Raw genomic sequence first — 17,546 nt, forward strand, 5'->3', positions numbered from 1 at the left:
TGGAAGGTGTGCGGAAGAGGGGGTAGTCTTATACGGCGAGTATATAACAAACTCTGTATTTTGAGTGGAAATGTTAGGGGGTCGTCTTACACGCCCAGTCGTCTTATACGCCGGCAAATACGGTATACGCAATATTTCGTGATGTTTGCTTTCTGATTATATCATTTTCAAAGCTAAAAATACAAAAGTTTTTTTAGAGGCCAGCTCACATACCTGTAGTGATAAATCTGGGATGAACAAAGTAGTAAATCGTCCCCAGAGATTTTTGTAGGTAAAACAATAAATGAATATGACCTTTAGGAACTAAGAGATTAAAGAAGGCTTATGATTTGTGTTAGATATATAATCCTCAAATTGAGTTAGACTGATAAAAGATTAGTGTCAAAATAGTTTTCACAAGCCCAAAAACAATTCTGTGTCATGGCAAGATAAGATAGTCAATAAGTAATTATATGTGGATTAAACTGTGCTATATTTTTCAGGTAGTTTTTAAAGGGATAATTTATGAAATCACATGTAAATTTTTCCTCAATTACTTCTAGAGAGATTAAAAGAGAACCCTAAATAAATCAACTACAAATCCCTGAAAATTATCAGCTTTAATAAACAAAACATTTGAGATTTAATTTTAGATTAAGTTTAAAATGCTTAAATAAGACTGCATTTTATCCTTTTCAGTTTGAATAAGGAGAATTATAGAAAGATGTTTTCAACATGATTAAAATTATTTTAGAGATGTTTTTACAGCAAGCTTTATCTCAGAAATTTGACAGTTGTCCAGAGATTTTATTTCTAAGAAAATACTTGTTTGCATTTGTCTTGCCTGATCACTAATTAACTGATAACCTCTAGACAGGAGTTGGCAAGCTGTAGCCTCTGGGACAAATCTAGTCTGCTGCCTTTTTGGTAAAGTTTTATTAGAAAACAGCCATGCCCATTTGTTTACTTGCGGCGTGTGGTGACTTCATGCTATGATGGCAGAGTTGAGTTGCTGTGCCAGAGATCACATGGCCTGCAGAGCCTAAAATGTTTACTGTATGGCCCTTTATGGAATAAGTTTGCCGACCTCTGCTCTAGACAAAAGCAGATTTACATAGGTCTTTAATGTTTATTCACTGAGAAATCAAGTCTGTATCACTTCTTATATGTTTCTAGAACGGCAGAGGTGTGCACTTTGGATTAAAAAACTGTGTGAGCCTTCAGGAACAGGTGTAGGAATAATGGGCAGGAAGAATCGGAACCTGTATGCAAAACTGTTACTGCACATGCTTAAGCGAGGAGTGATTGAAGGCCCCTTTATACACCGACCTGAACCAGGGACACTAAAAACTCTACCTTCATACATGGTAGGTGTCATTGACCAAAGGTTGTATTAGTTTAGTTTCTTTAAAAGTGTCAATTTATCATCCCTTTGAGGAATAGTCATATTAGTAAAGTACAAGTTCTAAATCATATATTAGTTAAAACTAATGTGTTTTTTCTCTCTGATTCAAATTTTTCTACCTTGAATGGAAATCAGATATTGGCCTGTAACAGGACTATACTTACTGATGTAGTCATCACACAGTATTCTACGATATTTCTAAAAAACTTAAAGTGACTTTTTAAAGATTGAGCCTTCATTGTCCACTAATTTTCACTGGTTTTTAATAATAATATTTTATGTATGTCAGTAAATTCTAGTTATTAAACTTTCATATTTAAAAATTTATGAGAGGTTGGATTAAATGACATCTAAAGTTCCTTTCTATTGGAATAAAATGACAACAGTAAGTTGAAGTTTAGGAGTGATTCCCATATTTTATTTAATTCCATTTTCAAAATCAGGTTTGTTACAAAGGTAGTTATAGTTATGCTTGGATGATGAATTGTCACTGTCTTAGTCCTTGTCACCATGAAATATGTCTTGGTTTATGTAGCGTTTGAATACTTGAGAAATCTGACTGGAGTACTAGATGTTTTACTTGCTGTCAGGATATCTATGTATTTTTTTAAAAATGAACTGCAGAATTCTTATGTAATGTATTTTAAGATTTTTCTGTATTTTATCAGTTAACTTGAGCCAAAATTCATTCAGGAGGCATGCTAGGCCATAACTTCCGATACCCATGTCAGAAAGCGAATAGTTTTAATACTGTTACCAATTGTGTGTTAAAGTAGAGCCATACATTTTGCTTAAAATCGGTAGTCTTTGGGATAGTAGTTACTTGACTAGATATTTGATTAAATATTGGAGTGACTATGTCATTTAAAAAGGAATTGTTATGCATGTCTGATCTGGGATAGAGGGTCATGTGTTACCCCTCATTGGAGAACAGCCCCTTGAAGATTTTCATGTAGGATTGGGAGAATTGTTGCAGAAGTATCCAATTAATGCAGATTTTCTTCACAAATGTGTCATGAAGCCTGGCTCACTTGAAGAGAAATAAAAGGGCCAGTGTCATTCTTTTTAATGACTAAAGATAGAACATTTTCTGAAACACATTCAGATGTTAAGATACGAGTATATTGTATTATGTTTTCTCATTTACACTCAATTTTATAGAATCACAGGAAACGGCTTTATTTTATAAATAATAATCATGAGAAGGCCTAGAGAACTGCCTTGGATTTTCTAGCTAGTTTGTGGCGTGGCCAGAACTAAACCCCAGGTCTTCAACTCTATTGTTTCCATCTTATTGAGGACTTCCTAATTTTTATTTCTGATTTTCATTGATTGTGGTTTCTCTGTCCACTGATTTCTTTTTGAGAGAGTGCAGAGTAGTTAATGATCACAGAAAGAAATAAAAGAGCACATGATTTAAAAAGAACTTTCCATTTATCTTTTCATAAAGCTAACGTTCCTTTTTAATACAAATAATTATCAAATTTACCTGTTGTGTAATTTTATTGTTTATCATATTTCCTATACAGCAGAGCACAACTAAAATGTAAATATGTTGTCCCTTTTATGTGTTTTAATATTTCATAATTCATTGTACATTTAATATACATTTTTAAATATTTTTATGTAATTGAATTTAAGTTGAGTACTTGAAAGGTTGTTACTAAACTTGACATTTGATAGAGATCTTAACTAATTTTTCATTATAGTACATTTTGAAAGAATAATTTTTCTAATTTTAAAAAATCAGTCCATCTATTTTGATGAACCAAATCCAGCACGAGCAAAAGTTTCAAGCCCAGAAGGATTACCAGACTGGGTAATGGGTGAGCTGGGGACAAGCGAACACAAATTAAATGAATCATGGAAGCTTTCTTCTGGAGACAATGACTCTTTGGTACAGTCACCAACTGATGTCCACAGGTATGCTCTGAAAATGGGATTTCAAATGGGTTTCATCATAGCCTCTTTGAAACTGGTTTATACATTTCATTTTTTCTTGTTGTTGTTGTTGTTTTTTGTGTGGTAAGTAGTTGGTTTAATTTATATTTTTGTTAAAGTTGAGGGCTGTGAAGTGATGTTAGGTGGTTAAAATGAGGTTTGTTTTTTTGTTTAATATGTATGCGCGCGCACACACACACACACACACACACATATACACACACACTATTGCTTGGAAAGTGGAGTTTGAGAATCTACATAACACAGTCCTCTGTTTTTCTTTATGACAAACGTGAATTAAGAATATTACCAATGATTTAACAGAAATAATATCTTCATATCCATCTTGAAACTTACGCTTGAATTTCTCTCCTTTATCCCTCACTGAACAATATTGGTTTTGATTTAATAAACTAAACACTAACCTCATTAAACTGTGTTTTCTTTCATTAGAGCACTACGCTTAAATAGGATTTTTAGTGTAAATAAAAGTAAACTTATAAGTTTTTGAAATCCACAAAAAGATGATAATTGCTGTAGTATAGCTTTTGGCCTTTAGGAGGGATAGATTTAAATTGGATGTTTGTCAGGTTTTGAGTTTTACCTTTGGCATTGTTCCCCGAAACGTGAAAATATTGGACAGCGTCATTTGGCATGTATTATGCTTCAGCCTTCACTCCTCACTATGCTCTTGGTAATTTTCATATTTGGAATTTGATTTGGTTAACAATATACTCTTTCTTTTCTACTATATGTTTTTTTGGTTTATTCCTGAATCAGATACAGAAATGTTATTAGTAATTTGAAATGTCTTCATAGTTGATGTAGCCTGGTTATATGTTTTTCAGACTTCAGGTATTATGGTGGAAAAGAACAGATGAACGAACACAAAGCAAGAGATCCAGTCCATATGAAATTTTTTTTTATTAGAAAGGGGAAACAAATTAATATGGAGAGACAAAAAGGAAAGAGGCGATATAATTAAGGACGCATTCAGAAGAGTAAAAAGAAGTGAATAGATGAGTCAGTAGGAGGTGATGTAAAATGCTTATTTTTGCATTCATAGGAGATTTCAAAGTAGAAGAGATGTAATTGTGGAATTTTCGTTAGCTTTATAGCAGGTCAGTGGAAGTGTAAAGAGATTGTGGTCTGTATACAAAGAAAAATACAGTCCTTGGTTTAGCTGCAAAATCCATCAGGTGTTTGCCAAAACATTTGTTGGGTGTCCACCTAAATGCTGGGCTCCTTTCTGGGTGTGATGAATCTGGAGTTCACAGCATAAAGGTAGTTTCCTGTGTCTTGGAGCTTAGACCAGAGGTTGAAAATTGCTGATCTTCCTGGATGGAATGGATCATGTGTATAGATTTTTGTTTGACTTACATCATGTCTTTAAAGATTTTTGAATGAGTTGAAATGAGAATTTCATATAAAAACTTAAGTTTCTGGCTTATTTTCAAAAGTGGTGGAGACCTAGCAATCTTTCTAGAAGACAGATGTAGGTTGGCGCTAATAATACTTGGTACCTGCCTAATGAGCATGCCTTCACTCCTCCCTGCTCATCCTGACAGTGAGCTTGAGGTCAGTTGCATCTATTATTGAGTTTTTGTTTTTCTTAAGTAGGTTTAAGAGGAAATGAAGTATTTGTTTTCCCATTTTTATATTATGTCAAAAGTAGAAAGAAGAAAGATCAGTGAAGGGGGATCATATGATTCAGGAGAGGAGAGACTATTTGAAGATGTGAAGAATATCCTTGTATCTGGAAGCATAATCACTCATTTGCTACTTGTTTAAGTCCTGTAGACATTTGACCTGTAACCATTGTTTTAGATGAATAGGGAAGAGAGATAAGACAACTACATGGATAATTCCAATAAAGTAGTTATGTGTAGTTGTGGAAGTATTCACGAAGATTTGAGGTGTGTGTAAGAGTGGGATTCAAAATACGAAATAGACAAGATCTTCAGTGAGTCCAGGTGAATGGGCTTTTTCTTCCTCATAACAGGATCAAGTTTGAGAAAACACAGAATATTCTTCAAATATTAGTGATTTTTCTGGAAAAATGGAACTATAGTAAAATCTCCACAAGTTTAACCAGTAACTTATTTCTCTTTGTTGCTCAGCTATAAGATGACATTTTAATGCAAATTACTTGAGTATGAGGCATTATTTATCAGTTATATAATAAGTAATTAATGGGAAAAGCAGACAATCCTTTGGTCCTAGTCTTTCTTCAGATCTCTCAACTTCATAAAAGCCTTACTTGACAGCCCAGGTCTGTTTTGGTGACCCTGTTATTTACACCAAAGTTACTCTTTGTTGCACTCGTCACGTGTGCAAAGGTTCTGTTTCTGTCCTCTTTGCTAGATTGTAAACTTCATGAGCAGGAACTGTGTTTTTCCTGTTTGCACTGTATTTCCAGTGCCTAGCACTGAGCAGGAAATTTAGGAGCTCCATAAGCATTGGTGTTTGGTGAGTGTGTGCGTGATTGAAGGACTGGGCTGTGTCAGGCACTGCCATGTATTTAATGTAATCAGGACAAACCCTTTGAGATAGGTATGTTGTGGCAGAGAATGGCCTACAAGGATTGCTTAAAAACCTTTTAGGAAAAGTGGAGGGAAGGGTAAATTTTAGGGTAAGTTAAGAGAAGTATGGATATAGGATATAGAGATGCCTTTGCACACACCATGAGGAATATAAAGGTGATGAAGGAACAGGAAAAGACATAAATATCTTTCTGGTGAAGTGTAGGAACATCAGTAAGGCTAACACCTTACAATTAGAGCTGCAAAAACAAAACAGCGCAGTGTACCTTTTCTTATAGGTTTCTCGATTTGATTTAAAATTTTAGTCTGTATGTACATTAATTAACAGATACTTGAAAATTTTATATACATAAAGGCATTTAGAAACTAAAACTAACATTTACTTTAGCTAAAGGCAATAAAACAGCTTTTAAGGGCAAATACATGATGTGTGAGATCAGAACAGAAGTGGTGAAGCCTAATGATGGTCTGTCTTCCTAGTTCCAGCATCGCTCCTTTACTCCGAGTGGTCATACTGTGCTAATGAAAAAGTTATATCTTCTGGTGTTGACCTAATACATCTAATCAGTTCTGCAAGAAATTGTTTTAAAAAGTTTAAGAGGCTTATAATACTTGACACATGTATATTTTTATAGTGAATAATTTATTGTTACTTAGAACTGAAGTTTAATGCTGCCTCATAAATTTTACAACCACTTCAACTTGTCCTTTGAAAAACCCCTTTAATCTTAAAAGATTTTCCCCCTTAGTGTTTCTTTTTTGATCACTTTATAAAATCCTGCTTTACTTAGACCTTTTTGTATGTGAAGCATTTCTAATGGCATTTTAGATTATGCCGTTTGTGTCCTAGCCTTTTTATATTATTAAAGATGCAGAGTCCTTTTGAAGCCTCTGTGTTAGGACTCCCTATTCAGTAGAGATGGCACCTTTCCTTTACCTTTATTCTTCCCGTGGGAAGGACATGCTATGTAGCCTGGTTCTAAATACCTTAGAAATGTTATGAGGTTACATTCTATCAGGCTTATTATCATGCTTTCCTTTTCCCACCAAATACACATTATACACTAGCAAACAGCGTTCCACATCAGCTTCAACGTGTAGCTAGTTCCATTCCAGTTTTATTCTTTGCTTTCCTTTTTCATATTTCTTGGTTTAAGTTTATATTATGAGCGATGTTTTCTTTTAGAAAAACCACTTTCCAAATTCATTGCTATTTTATTAGAGATCCATTATTGTATTTTTACAGGAAAGATCTTATTTTTCTTGACAGTGAAATATTTGAGTTATATTTGAATTTGGAGCATGCTTTTACAAAAGGTAAACTGTTACTAATGAGACCATAGACTTAGATCTCATCCTGTACATCCTTTATAAATTTCATTTAGCTCTATAACCATGTCCATTTATATCACTTTCTAGTCATCTTTCAGAAGCCCTCCATTGAGATCTGGTAAAGACCTTAATTATCTTTGTGGTAGGCAGGCTTTCAGTGGCCCCATGATCCTCTTCTGGGTGTTCAGTTTTGTATAACCCCTTCCCCTTGAGTGTGGGTAGGACCTGTGACTTGCTGCTAACTAATAGGATACGGCACTGGTGATGGGATATCACTTCCGTGATTACATTACGATATGTAAGACTCTGTCCTGCTAGCCCACTGGTTCTAGAGTCTTGCTGTCATTTCCTTTCTGGCTTCGAAGAAGTGAGCTGCCATGATTCCTAATCCGTAAGGTACTGAAAGCTGCTGACAACCATAGATCCTTCCCTAGTTGACCCTCCAGATGAGAACCCAGCTCTGGTCAAACCATGGTTGCACCTTGTGTGGCCCTAAGGAGAGGACCCAGCTCAGCTGTGCCTGTGCTTCTGACCCACAGAAACTCTGAGAAAAAATATATATGTGTGTTGTTTAAAGCTGTTCAGTTTGTGGTAATTTTCTATGTAGCAATAGATGACTAATACAGTTTTTATTCTCATTTTAGAAAAGTGTGCAATCTATATGTAATACATGCTTGTCATTATACCTCAGTGTAGAAATATAGAGAAAGAAAAATCAAAGTTCTTCTCTCCATGTTCTTCTTCGTGTACTCTCCTCATGAGAGGTAATAGTCATCAACAATTTGATATGTATCATTCTACAATAGGCACACACCCACACCCCCGCATATGTAATTAAAAATTTATAAATTGGCGTATACTATATGTACTTTTCTGAGACTTGCTCTTTTGTCACTTAACTGTGTCTTAAACCTGTGTCATGTAGTCTGTGTCATCTTTTTAATCACAGGTAATAACCCATAGTGTGGATTTACTGTATTTCAACCTGTCTGTTGCTTTCAGCTCTTTATTGTTATAAAGAATCTCAGTTAACATCCTAGCACATACACCATTATGCACCTGCATGTGTTTTGGGCTATTATTGATTCCAGAAAAGGAATTGCTATTTCAGTAGCTAGGCACATGGACAAATTTACAATAGTAGGTCAACTACTGGGATTATTAGCAGGTTCAAAATCTTGTGCAATGGTAACAGGAGTCTATAAGGGCTAGTATGGAGGGAATTCTAAGATATAAAGTTTGGAAGAACATAAAAGGATGGTAAGCTTCCATTTGTGTGTGAGTGTGTGTCTTTTAAACAGGCTATGTGGATACACAAGGTGTACATGTGCATGGCATATTTCTGGGTGCCATATACAGACCTGTTTTACCTTTAGGGATTGGGACTAGCCTGGTGTGGAAAGTTAAAAACTTCTTTTTATACATGTCTATGCTATTGTTAATAACCACATATTTTTTTTATAGATATGGTCAATTTGCCCTTCAGAACACCATCTTGTTAAAATGTGTGGGCCAACACATCATTAACATTAGGGTTTTATGCACATTAATAAATTTAACCGTATATAACACATATACATATTTAAACATAAGAATGAAAGTGTCCCAATACTCTAAATATTTGTGTATTCTGCTGTATTTCTAATTTATTAAAAACAGAAACCAAGCAGTGCAAGTTGTACTATTTATGGAGCACCTACTCTATGCTAGATACTATTCTAGAACTCTTCTACAAGTTATGTGATAAAATCTTCTCTACAATTCTGTGAGGATGACATGATTACTCTTTGTATTCATAGATGAGGTAACAGGTTCAATAAGGTCAAGCAACTGTCCCAGGTCGTTATGGTTTCAGATTCCATTTGTTTTCTAGGATACCACGTAGGCATGAGTACTTTATGCAGCAAATATGGAAATTTTACTTTAATCCATTTTTCCCCACTTGAGCTGCATCAGCAATCCTGGGTGACTCTGCCTTTGTTCTTGGTTATTTCTAGGTTGAACTGAAATGAGGCGTTTGCCTTTGTTCAGATCTCACTTCTGACACTTGGCAACCATGTGTCCTCAGGCAAGTTACTTAATTTCTCTAAACCCCATTTTCATCTTTTGTAAAATGGAGATACAGAGTCTTGTGAAAGTGTTAGCCATTGGTCCACCATCATTGCTGGTATGGTGATTGTTATTTTAATAGTTCATGCAGGGGCTTGCTTGTTAGAATGTTTGGCCATTCTTTTGCTTCTCTAGTTACATAATCCTCCCAAAGGGTATTATCTTAAAACCCACTGATCATTAATTATTTTGAGTCCTAGAAATCATTTTGTGTTCCTGAGAAAAATAATGTCTATATAGAAAGTTGAGATTATAAGTATGAATCCTGAACACTCTCAGAATAAAGAGTGGTTATGGTATTTTTTAAAAAGAGGCTGTGAAGGAATCTTGATAACTCAGCAAGTCCGTTTTTCCAGGACAGAAAGAATACAGTGTGGCTGGTCCCACCGCCTCCCCCCCCCCCCTTTTTTTTTTTTGCCACAGCGTGTATTAGAAGTGCCTAAGGAATATTTAGACTTCAGTTTATGTCATCTCTATGTATTCTTTTTGTGCATTTTCCCAAGGACAGAACACAAATATAATAGGTTGTATTCTTGTCTTACAGTTCTGTGGAAAATGTTTTGAAGCTTCCTTTTAATGGCGTGTAATTATTTTTATGATGTTTCAGTGAAGTATGATGTGGTCTGGTAGCTTATCACCAAAGTGCAGTTAAGTTCTGGGATATGGAAAGATGAAAAAGAATGATTTCATAGCACTTATTATTTTTTACTGGAACCTTGGATTAAGAGTGGGCAAAGAGGAGTCAAGTTGAATCAACTTTGACCTTTAAACACTGCTTACAGTGGACAATATATGTCAATTCTGCTTATTTTAGAGAACTTTACTGATAAAGAAGATGGCATTAGTTTGGATTTCTTTAGATGCCATTTTATAAAATGCATACAGATTACTTAAAAATTCTAGGAGTGTGCAAACAGAATTATTATTTATTTTAGATTACTCTTACTATATTAGATTTAGGTTAACTTTATATAAATTAAAGTTTTATCTTTTAATTTATGATGTGTCCTCTAAACAATAAATGTGTTCATACCTATACAAAAGGACTTGGAGAATAATTACCCTGTTTTAAATGATTATAGAGGACTATAATTTTCCCATCTTACTTTAATGAGATCTTTCCATGGGTTATTTGATGCCAGATTTTAGTTTGGAATGAAGAATCTAATTATAGCCCTGCCCTTATGGAAAATATGATTTGCTTTACAGTGATCCTCTTTATGATGTGGTTTTCCAGGAATGCCTTGCAGCAAAAAGCTGGGACTGTGTGTGTCCTTCAAAAATGTCTCCCAGTATATTTAGGATTTCATTTGCTTGTCCAGTTTAGTAGCTTGGCCAGCAGATGGTGCCCAAGTATAATGAAAATGTATTTGTGATTGAGTGTGTGGATCTATGTGAAAAACATTTTTCGCTTTAAGAGTATTGATTACAATTTTTAGTCTGGATACTCAAAAAACTACAATAGAATCTTTTTACCTTGTTAAAGTCCATTTTTATATGTAAATGACACCAACACTATAAATAGCTCCTGTTCGCTCTTAAGTTGTTGGATAACCTTATGGGGAAGCCCATCAACACCTTTCTTCCTAGGGATTCTTTATGTCCATTGGCATAGATGAATATGGTTAGGGTTACACATAGTAAAACATCCTCAAATGTTATTCACAAGAAGTACATTCACTTTATTTAAGAATAGCCATGTTGTTTGGGCAAAGATGTATTCTGCAGCAGCACTTTCTTTTTTTTTCAGTAGAACTTTCTGCAGTGGTGGCAGTGTTCTCTGCCCGCTAAGGTAGCTACTGTTGACATATGACTATTGAGCACTTAAAATGTGGCGAGGGTGACTGAGGAACTGAATTTTAAATTTTAATTAATTTAAATTGCTGTATGTGATTAGTGGTTCCCTTTTTGGACTTGTTCAAGACCTGGGATGTTTGTTGGGCCATTGGGAAACTGGACCTACTAGATGAAGAGCTGCTGTCCAGGTGGGGAAGTGGACTGGGGATAGGGATTATGAGTTGGGTACTGGTGCACATAAGCTGTCTCTGCCCCAGGGAGACCTTTACTCCGTGCTCTCGCTGGGTGACCATGATCGTGCATGGTCAGCTTCTTTCTAGTTGCTCTTCTCTTGGTCAGTCTCAGGTTTTAGAGGAGCTCTCTCTAACAAATCTTTCTAAAAGAAAAACAATCATTTTCATCATTGTGTTTGGGTAGAACACTTAATATGGAATACATCTGATTAAAATATGATATTTTTGATACAGTGGACACTTGTTAGGTAGATACTGAACCTTGAACTCTAGAAATAAGACTGCTACATAACCGAGGAATAAAAACTGTTTCTTGGGATATCAGTAAACCATAACCTTTCACACACTCATAAACCACTTAGCTACCCTTAATTTTTAACATTCAATGCTAATTAAATATCATTCTTATGCATTTATCCAGGCAAGGCCAAATGGCAACAAATTGTAACTGAGATGGAATGGCTTTGAAAACAATGGCCTTGCATTTCTTTTCAGCTTTTTTCCCCCAGTGAGTCAAATTTTTGACAAATTTAGTCACTTTTTCTTTCTTAAAAGTTTTTAATGAGTGGGCTTTGTAATAGCATCTTTTTATTTCACACGCAAGTTTCTTTTTGTGAAGTTTTGATTGTCGTTTTAATAAAGCTAAAGGGATGACAGTAAGCTTATAAGTGACTGTAAAATCTAATTTTAAGGGAATTAAAATTCCCTCTGAGTGTTGTACTGTTAAGCCAGAGATATATTAATAAACGTTGATTTAAATGTGTGATGACTTATAAATATGGTTTTTATTTTTAATTTTTAAAATCAAATGTGTTATTTTAAAGTAGGAAATGGGAAAAATATGAAGTCTTAAGATGTTTATGAATCTCTGGTCATTTTTTAGTTTTGTCAAACTTCTCATTTTTTAAAATTTAGTTTTTTTTTATTCTTAATAAAGCTCCCTTTGAAAAATTAAAATCAATATGTTGTGAATCATTGGAAATTATTTTCATTTTCTTCTTTTCAGTTTTATTTGATACTTTACAGCATTATTCTTTGTTGCTATTTATTTTTACATTTCATTGATATTTAGCAATACCTTAATAAGTAGACTGTCCTGCAGATGGTATATAACAGTATTATTACCTGCTTCTCAGATGAATGCAAAGACATGAAATCTAAAGTTAGTTCTCATTTCAGTTTTCTGATAATTTCTAATGCAGTAGTTGTATTTCTCTTACAGTGTTTTACACCTGTAAAACATAACACACATAAAAAGTGTATGAAAGTGTACAGGTACAATTTAAAGAACAGTTATATACATCCCTATACTTTTAACCCAGGCAAGAAATGGCATATTACAATACTCCAGGAGACCTTTGGTGTCCTTCCCCTATTGCTTCCATTTCCCTTTCCCTGAGAGGATCATGGTCCTATATTTTGTATTAATCATTTCTTTGCTGCTGCTGCTGTTTCTTTCTTTCTTTTTTTTTTTTTTTTTTTTTTAGTTTCAGGTGTACAAAGCAACATAATAGACATTTACACCCCTCACAAAGCATTAACCTCCCTCCCTCAAGTTTCTTTTTTTTTTAACTTTATGTAAGTGGAATCATACCATATATATTATTGCTTCTTTCATATTTTTCAGATTCATCCATGTTGATAAATGTAGCTATTGTTCATTGTTTTGTGGTAAACTTTTAAAATTGATGTATAACATACATATGTTAAGACACACAAATCTTAAGTGCAAAGCTTGAAAATATAGGGGAAAAGCTTCATGGCAATGGATTTGGCAATAATTTATTGGATATGACACCAAAAGCACAGACAAAAGAAAAAATAGATAAATTGGATTACATCAAAATAAAAAACCTTTGAGCATCTGAAGGACACAGCAGAGTGAAAAGGCAACCCATGGAATGGGATAAAATGTTTGCAAATCATATATCAGAAAAAGTTATTAATATCCAGAATATATAAATAATCCTACAACTCAACAGCAAAAACAAATAACCCAATCAAAAAATGGACAAAAAACTTGAATAGACACGGGCCGGCCGAGTGGTGTGATGGTTAAGAACTGGCTTGGGACGCCAGAGGGCCCTGGTTCGGATCCCACATATGAGGGCCAGTGACAATGCCCTCTACAGCTAAGATGCTGAACAACAGCTCAACCTGGAGCTGGGCTGCCATGAGTCGCCCGCGACGGCTGCAGCCCCTGCTGCAGTGGGTTGCCATGGGCTACTGTATGTAGCCAGCAGCCAGCATGAGCGGCCAGCAGCCGCAGTGAGCGGCCATCCAGAAGCCAGTGACTGATCTGCTTCGCCCGGGAAGAGCGCAATGATGGTGCCAACTTGGGCCAGTGAAGCAACGTCCTCCACAACTAGACTGAAGAACAAAACGACAGCAACTTGTCTGTTCCCCTTCCCCCAATTCCCCAGCACTGTTCCCTTCCCCCCAATACCCCAATAAAAAAATCTTTAAAAACAAAACAAAACAAAACAAAAACCGAATAGACAGTTCTTCAAAGAAGATGTATAAGTGGCCAATAAGCGTATGAAAAAATGCTAAACATACTAATCATTCTGGAAATGCAGCTCATAACCATAATGAGATCCCACCTTACACCTATTAGGATGGCTACTATTAAAAAAAAACAAAGCAAGTGTTGGCAAGGATATGGAAAAATTGCAACCCTTGTGCACTGTTGGTGGGAATGTAAATGGCATAGCTGCTGAGGAGAATAGTATGATAGTTCCTCAAAAAAATTAAAAATAGAATTACCAAATAATCCAGCAATTCCACTTCTGGATATCCAAAATAATTGAGATGCAAACAGATATTTGCACACCCATGTACATAATATCATTATTCGCAATAACCAAAAGACCAAAGCACCCAAAGTATCCATCAAGGGATGAATGGCCTAACACAATGTGGTATATGCATACAATGGAATATTACCAAGTCTTAAAAAGGAAGGAAATGCTGACACATGCTACATGGATGAACCTTGAAGATACTATGCTAAGGGAAATAAGCCAGTCACAAAAAGACAAATACTGCATTACTGCACTTATATGAGGTACCTAGAGTAGCCAAATTCATAGACTGTGGGAGGAGAGGAATGGAGAATTAATTGTTTAAGGGGCACAGAAGCTCAGTTGGGGAAGATGGAAAAGCTCTAGAGATGGATGGTGGGGATGGTTGCACGACACTGTGAATGAACTTACAACCACTGAGCTGGACATTAAAAATGGCTAAGATGGTAAATTATATGTGTATTTTGCCAAAACAAAAAATACGAAAAAAAACCCCCCCCACAAATTAGCAATATCAGGAATGAATGAAAGAGGAGGCTCTACACAAATCCTATAGACGTTAAGAACATAGCAAGAGAAGGGCCGGCTGAGTGGCTCAGTTGGTTAAGAGCATGCTCAAGAGTGTGAGCTCTGAGCAACAGCAGTTTGAGTCCCGGCCTGAGCTGAGCTGCCAACAGGTGGCAGGATGGCTCAGCTAAAAAGAAAAAGAAAGAAAAAGGCATGTAACAAGAGAATATTATAAATGACTTTATACCAATGAAAACTTTGAAGAAATCAACACATTTTTTTGAAAGACACACAAAAACAATACTGACTGAAGAAAACATGGGAAATCTGAGTGACCCTATACCTATCAAAGAAATTTAATTTGTAATTAACCACCTTTTTACAAATAAATCTCCAAGCCCCGATGGCTTTCTTGGTGAATTCTAGGAGGCTTTTATGGAAGAAAATTATGTCATCCTACATGAATTTTTTTCATGAAGTAGAAAAAAGAGGAAATGCTTCCCAACTCATTAAGTCAGTATTTCACTGTTTCCAAAAGAAGACAAAACATTACCAGAAACATAAAACTACGTACCAATATTCTCTCATGAACATAGATTTAAAAATTCATAATTAGCATACTGTATTCAGAAAATATAAAAAGGATCTTGTGAATAGATGGTCTTATCCCAGGAATAAGAGGTTGGCTGGCACTTGAAATTGATGTATTTCATTACATAGTTCAAGAAAGGAAAATCATGTGATCATCTCAATAGATGCAGAAAAAGCATTTAACAAAATACAACATCCATCCTTGGTAAAAACTCTCAGCAAATTAGGAATAGAAGGGAACTTCCTCAGCCTGATTTAAGTTATTCATGAAAAACTAAACCAATTATTAAAAAAAAAAAAAGAGGACTTAGCATTCCTGAGTTTTAGAATTAAAGTTGCAGTAATAAAGATAGCAGTGTTGGTGAAAGGATAGATAGATAGATCCATGAAATAGAATAGAAATTCTAGAAATAGGTTTCACATATATGGTCAATTGATTTTCCACAAAGATGGCAATAGAATTAAATGAGAAAAGGAAGGTCTTTTTTTTTTTTCCATCAAATTTTGTTGGAACAAGTGCATATCCACATGGGGGAAAAATGAGATGGGTTATAGACCTAAATGAAAATGCTAAGAACTATAGAACTTCCAGAAGAAAGAAAAATCTTTGTGACCTTGGAGTAGGCAAAGATTTCTGAAATAGGATATAAAAAAACATAAATTATGAAGAAAAAAAACCCTATAAACTGGACTCTCAACATGAAAACTTTTACCTTTGAAAGACACCATTTGGGAAATTACCTGGCAAGGCAGGGAATGGGAGAAAAGATTCTAAATACATATATCTGACAAGGACGTGTGTCGAGAATATCTGAAGAACTCTTACAACTCAAGACAACAACCCAATTAATATGCAAAAGATTTTATAGACACTTTACAAAAGAAAACACATAAGTGACTATTATACATATTTGAAAAGATGGTCAACATCGTTCTTTATTAGGGAAATGCAAGTTATAAAGCATGTTGTGATACCACCACACACCCATTAAATTGGCTAAACAGATAAAAACTGAAAAACCAACAGGGTGACGATAAGACAAAACTGGAATTCTGCAGTGTTGATGGGAATATAAAATGGCACAACCACTTTGGAAAACAGTTTACCAATTTCTTACAAAGTTTAAGACAACTTCCCATAGAACCCCACAATTCTGTTTATTTGTAGGTGTTTAGTAAGAAAAGAAAAATGTATGTCCACATAAATATTTGAACTTGAATGTTCATAGGAGCTTTATTCATAATAGCCCAAATGGGGAGATGATCTAAATGGTCCAGCATATGAATAAAAAAGCAAATTATGGTTCATCCATATAATGGAATCCTACTGGCAATAAAAAGAAGTGAATTTTGGATACGTGGAACATGACTAAATCTCGAAAATATTGTCCTCAGTTAAAGAAGCCAGACATAAAAATGCACAAACTGATTCCATATATTTGAGATGCAACAAAATCAGGATTCCAGAGGAGCTCGAGAACTTTTGGGTATGATGGAAAGAATCTGTGTCTTTAATGTGATGGTTACACAGGTATATATACATTTGTCAAAACGCACGAAACTGCATTTTATTTATTTATTTTTTAAACTTAAAAGTTAGTTTTTTATTTGTCTTTGTGGATACAACAGAAATATTTTTGTCACTGTTAACAGAGTAAATTTTCTTTTCATTGGCAGACATTAACTTACATGTCACTTGTTGTTGAAACTGTAGTTCAGTATACCAGCATCAATTTTAAAAATCAGAAGTGGTCAATGAAAATATATTTGTGTACTTTTCAGAGGTGTTCTGTATTTTTATGATACTTGATTTCTCTAATATTAGTCCTTTCTTATTATTAGGAAACTGCCTTAGCTATCCTAACAGCAGTAACTCAGAAGGCAAGTGCTGGAACGGCGAAATGGGCCTGGCTTAGGCGAGGGCTGTACTATTTGAAAGCTGGTCAACATTCTCAAGCAGTGGCTGAGTAAGGCACCTTATTATATTTAAGCTCAGCTTAAATATAATATTAACCTGAGCTTAAATATAATAATTATATAAATATTATAAGTACATATAATACGTAAAATATAAAATTATAAGTACAGCTTAATGGTTTCTTAAACTCCGTTTGTACCCAAAATGAACTTTACAAATTGCTTCAGATCAGGTTGTGTTTTAAGGGAAGAAATAGCAAAATTTATTTGAAGTTGACTACTTCTTATTATATGCAAGGTATTGGAATTGCAAAAATGAATTAGGTGGTATCCTGTTAAGGAGATTGCCAATCTAGTAGTCTTAATAGTATCATGTGTGTACTAGGTT

General features: G+C 34.8%; 1 protein-coding gene across 2 annotated transcripts in view; it reads left to right on the plus strand.

Moving 5' to 3' along the window:
- Positions 1-17,546, plus strand: part of CEP112 (centrosomal protein 112) — a 355,787-nt gene that overhangs the window by 9,378 nt on the left and 328,863 nt on the right. For both annotated transcript variants that reach the window (XM_019637812.1, XM_019637813.1), the window contains exons 3-4: positions 1,156-1,346; positions 3,135-3,307. In XM_019637812.1, the coding sequence (XP_019493357.1) occupies positions 1,156-1,346; positions 3,135-3,307 (364 nt within the window). The remainder of the gene's footprint in view (positions 1-1,155; positions 1,347-3,134; positions 3,308-17,546) is intronic.

The sequence above is a fragment of the Hipposideros armiger genome, unplaced genomic scaffold (genome assembly GCF_001890085.2).
Source record: "Hipposideros armiger isolate ML-2016 unplaced genomic scaffold, ASM189008v1 scaffold_34, whole genome shotgun sequence".
Lineage (NCBI taxonomy): Eukaryota > Metazoa > Chordata > Mammalia > Chiroptera > Hipposideridae > Hipposideros > Hipposideros armiger.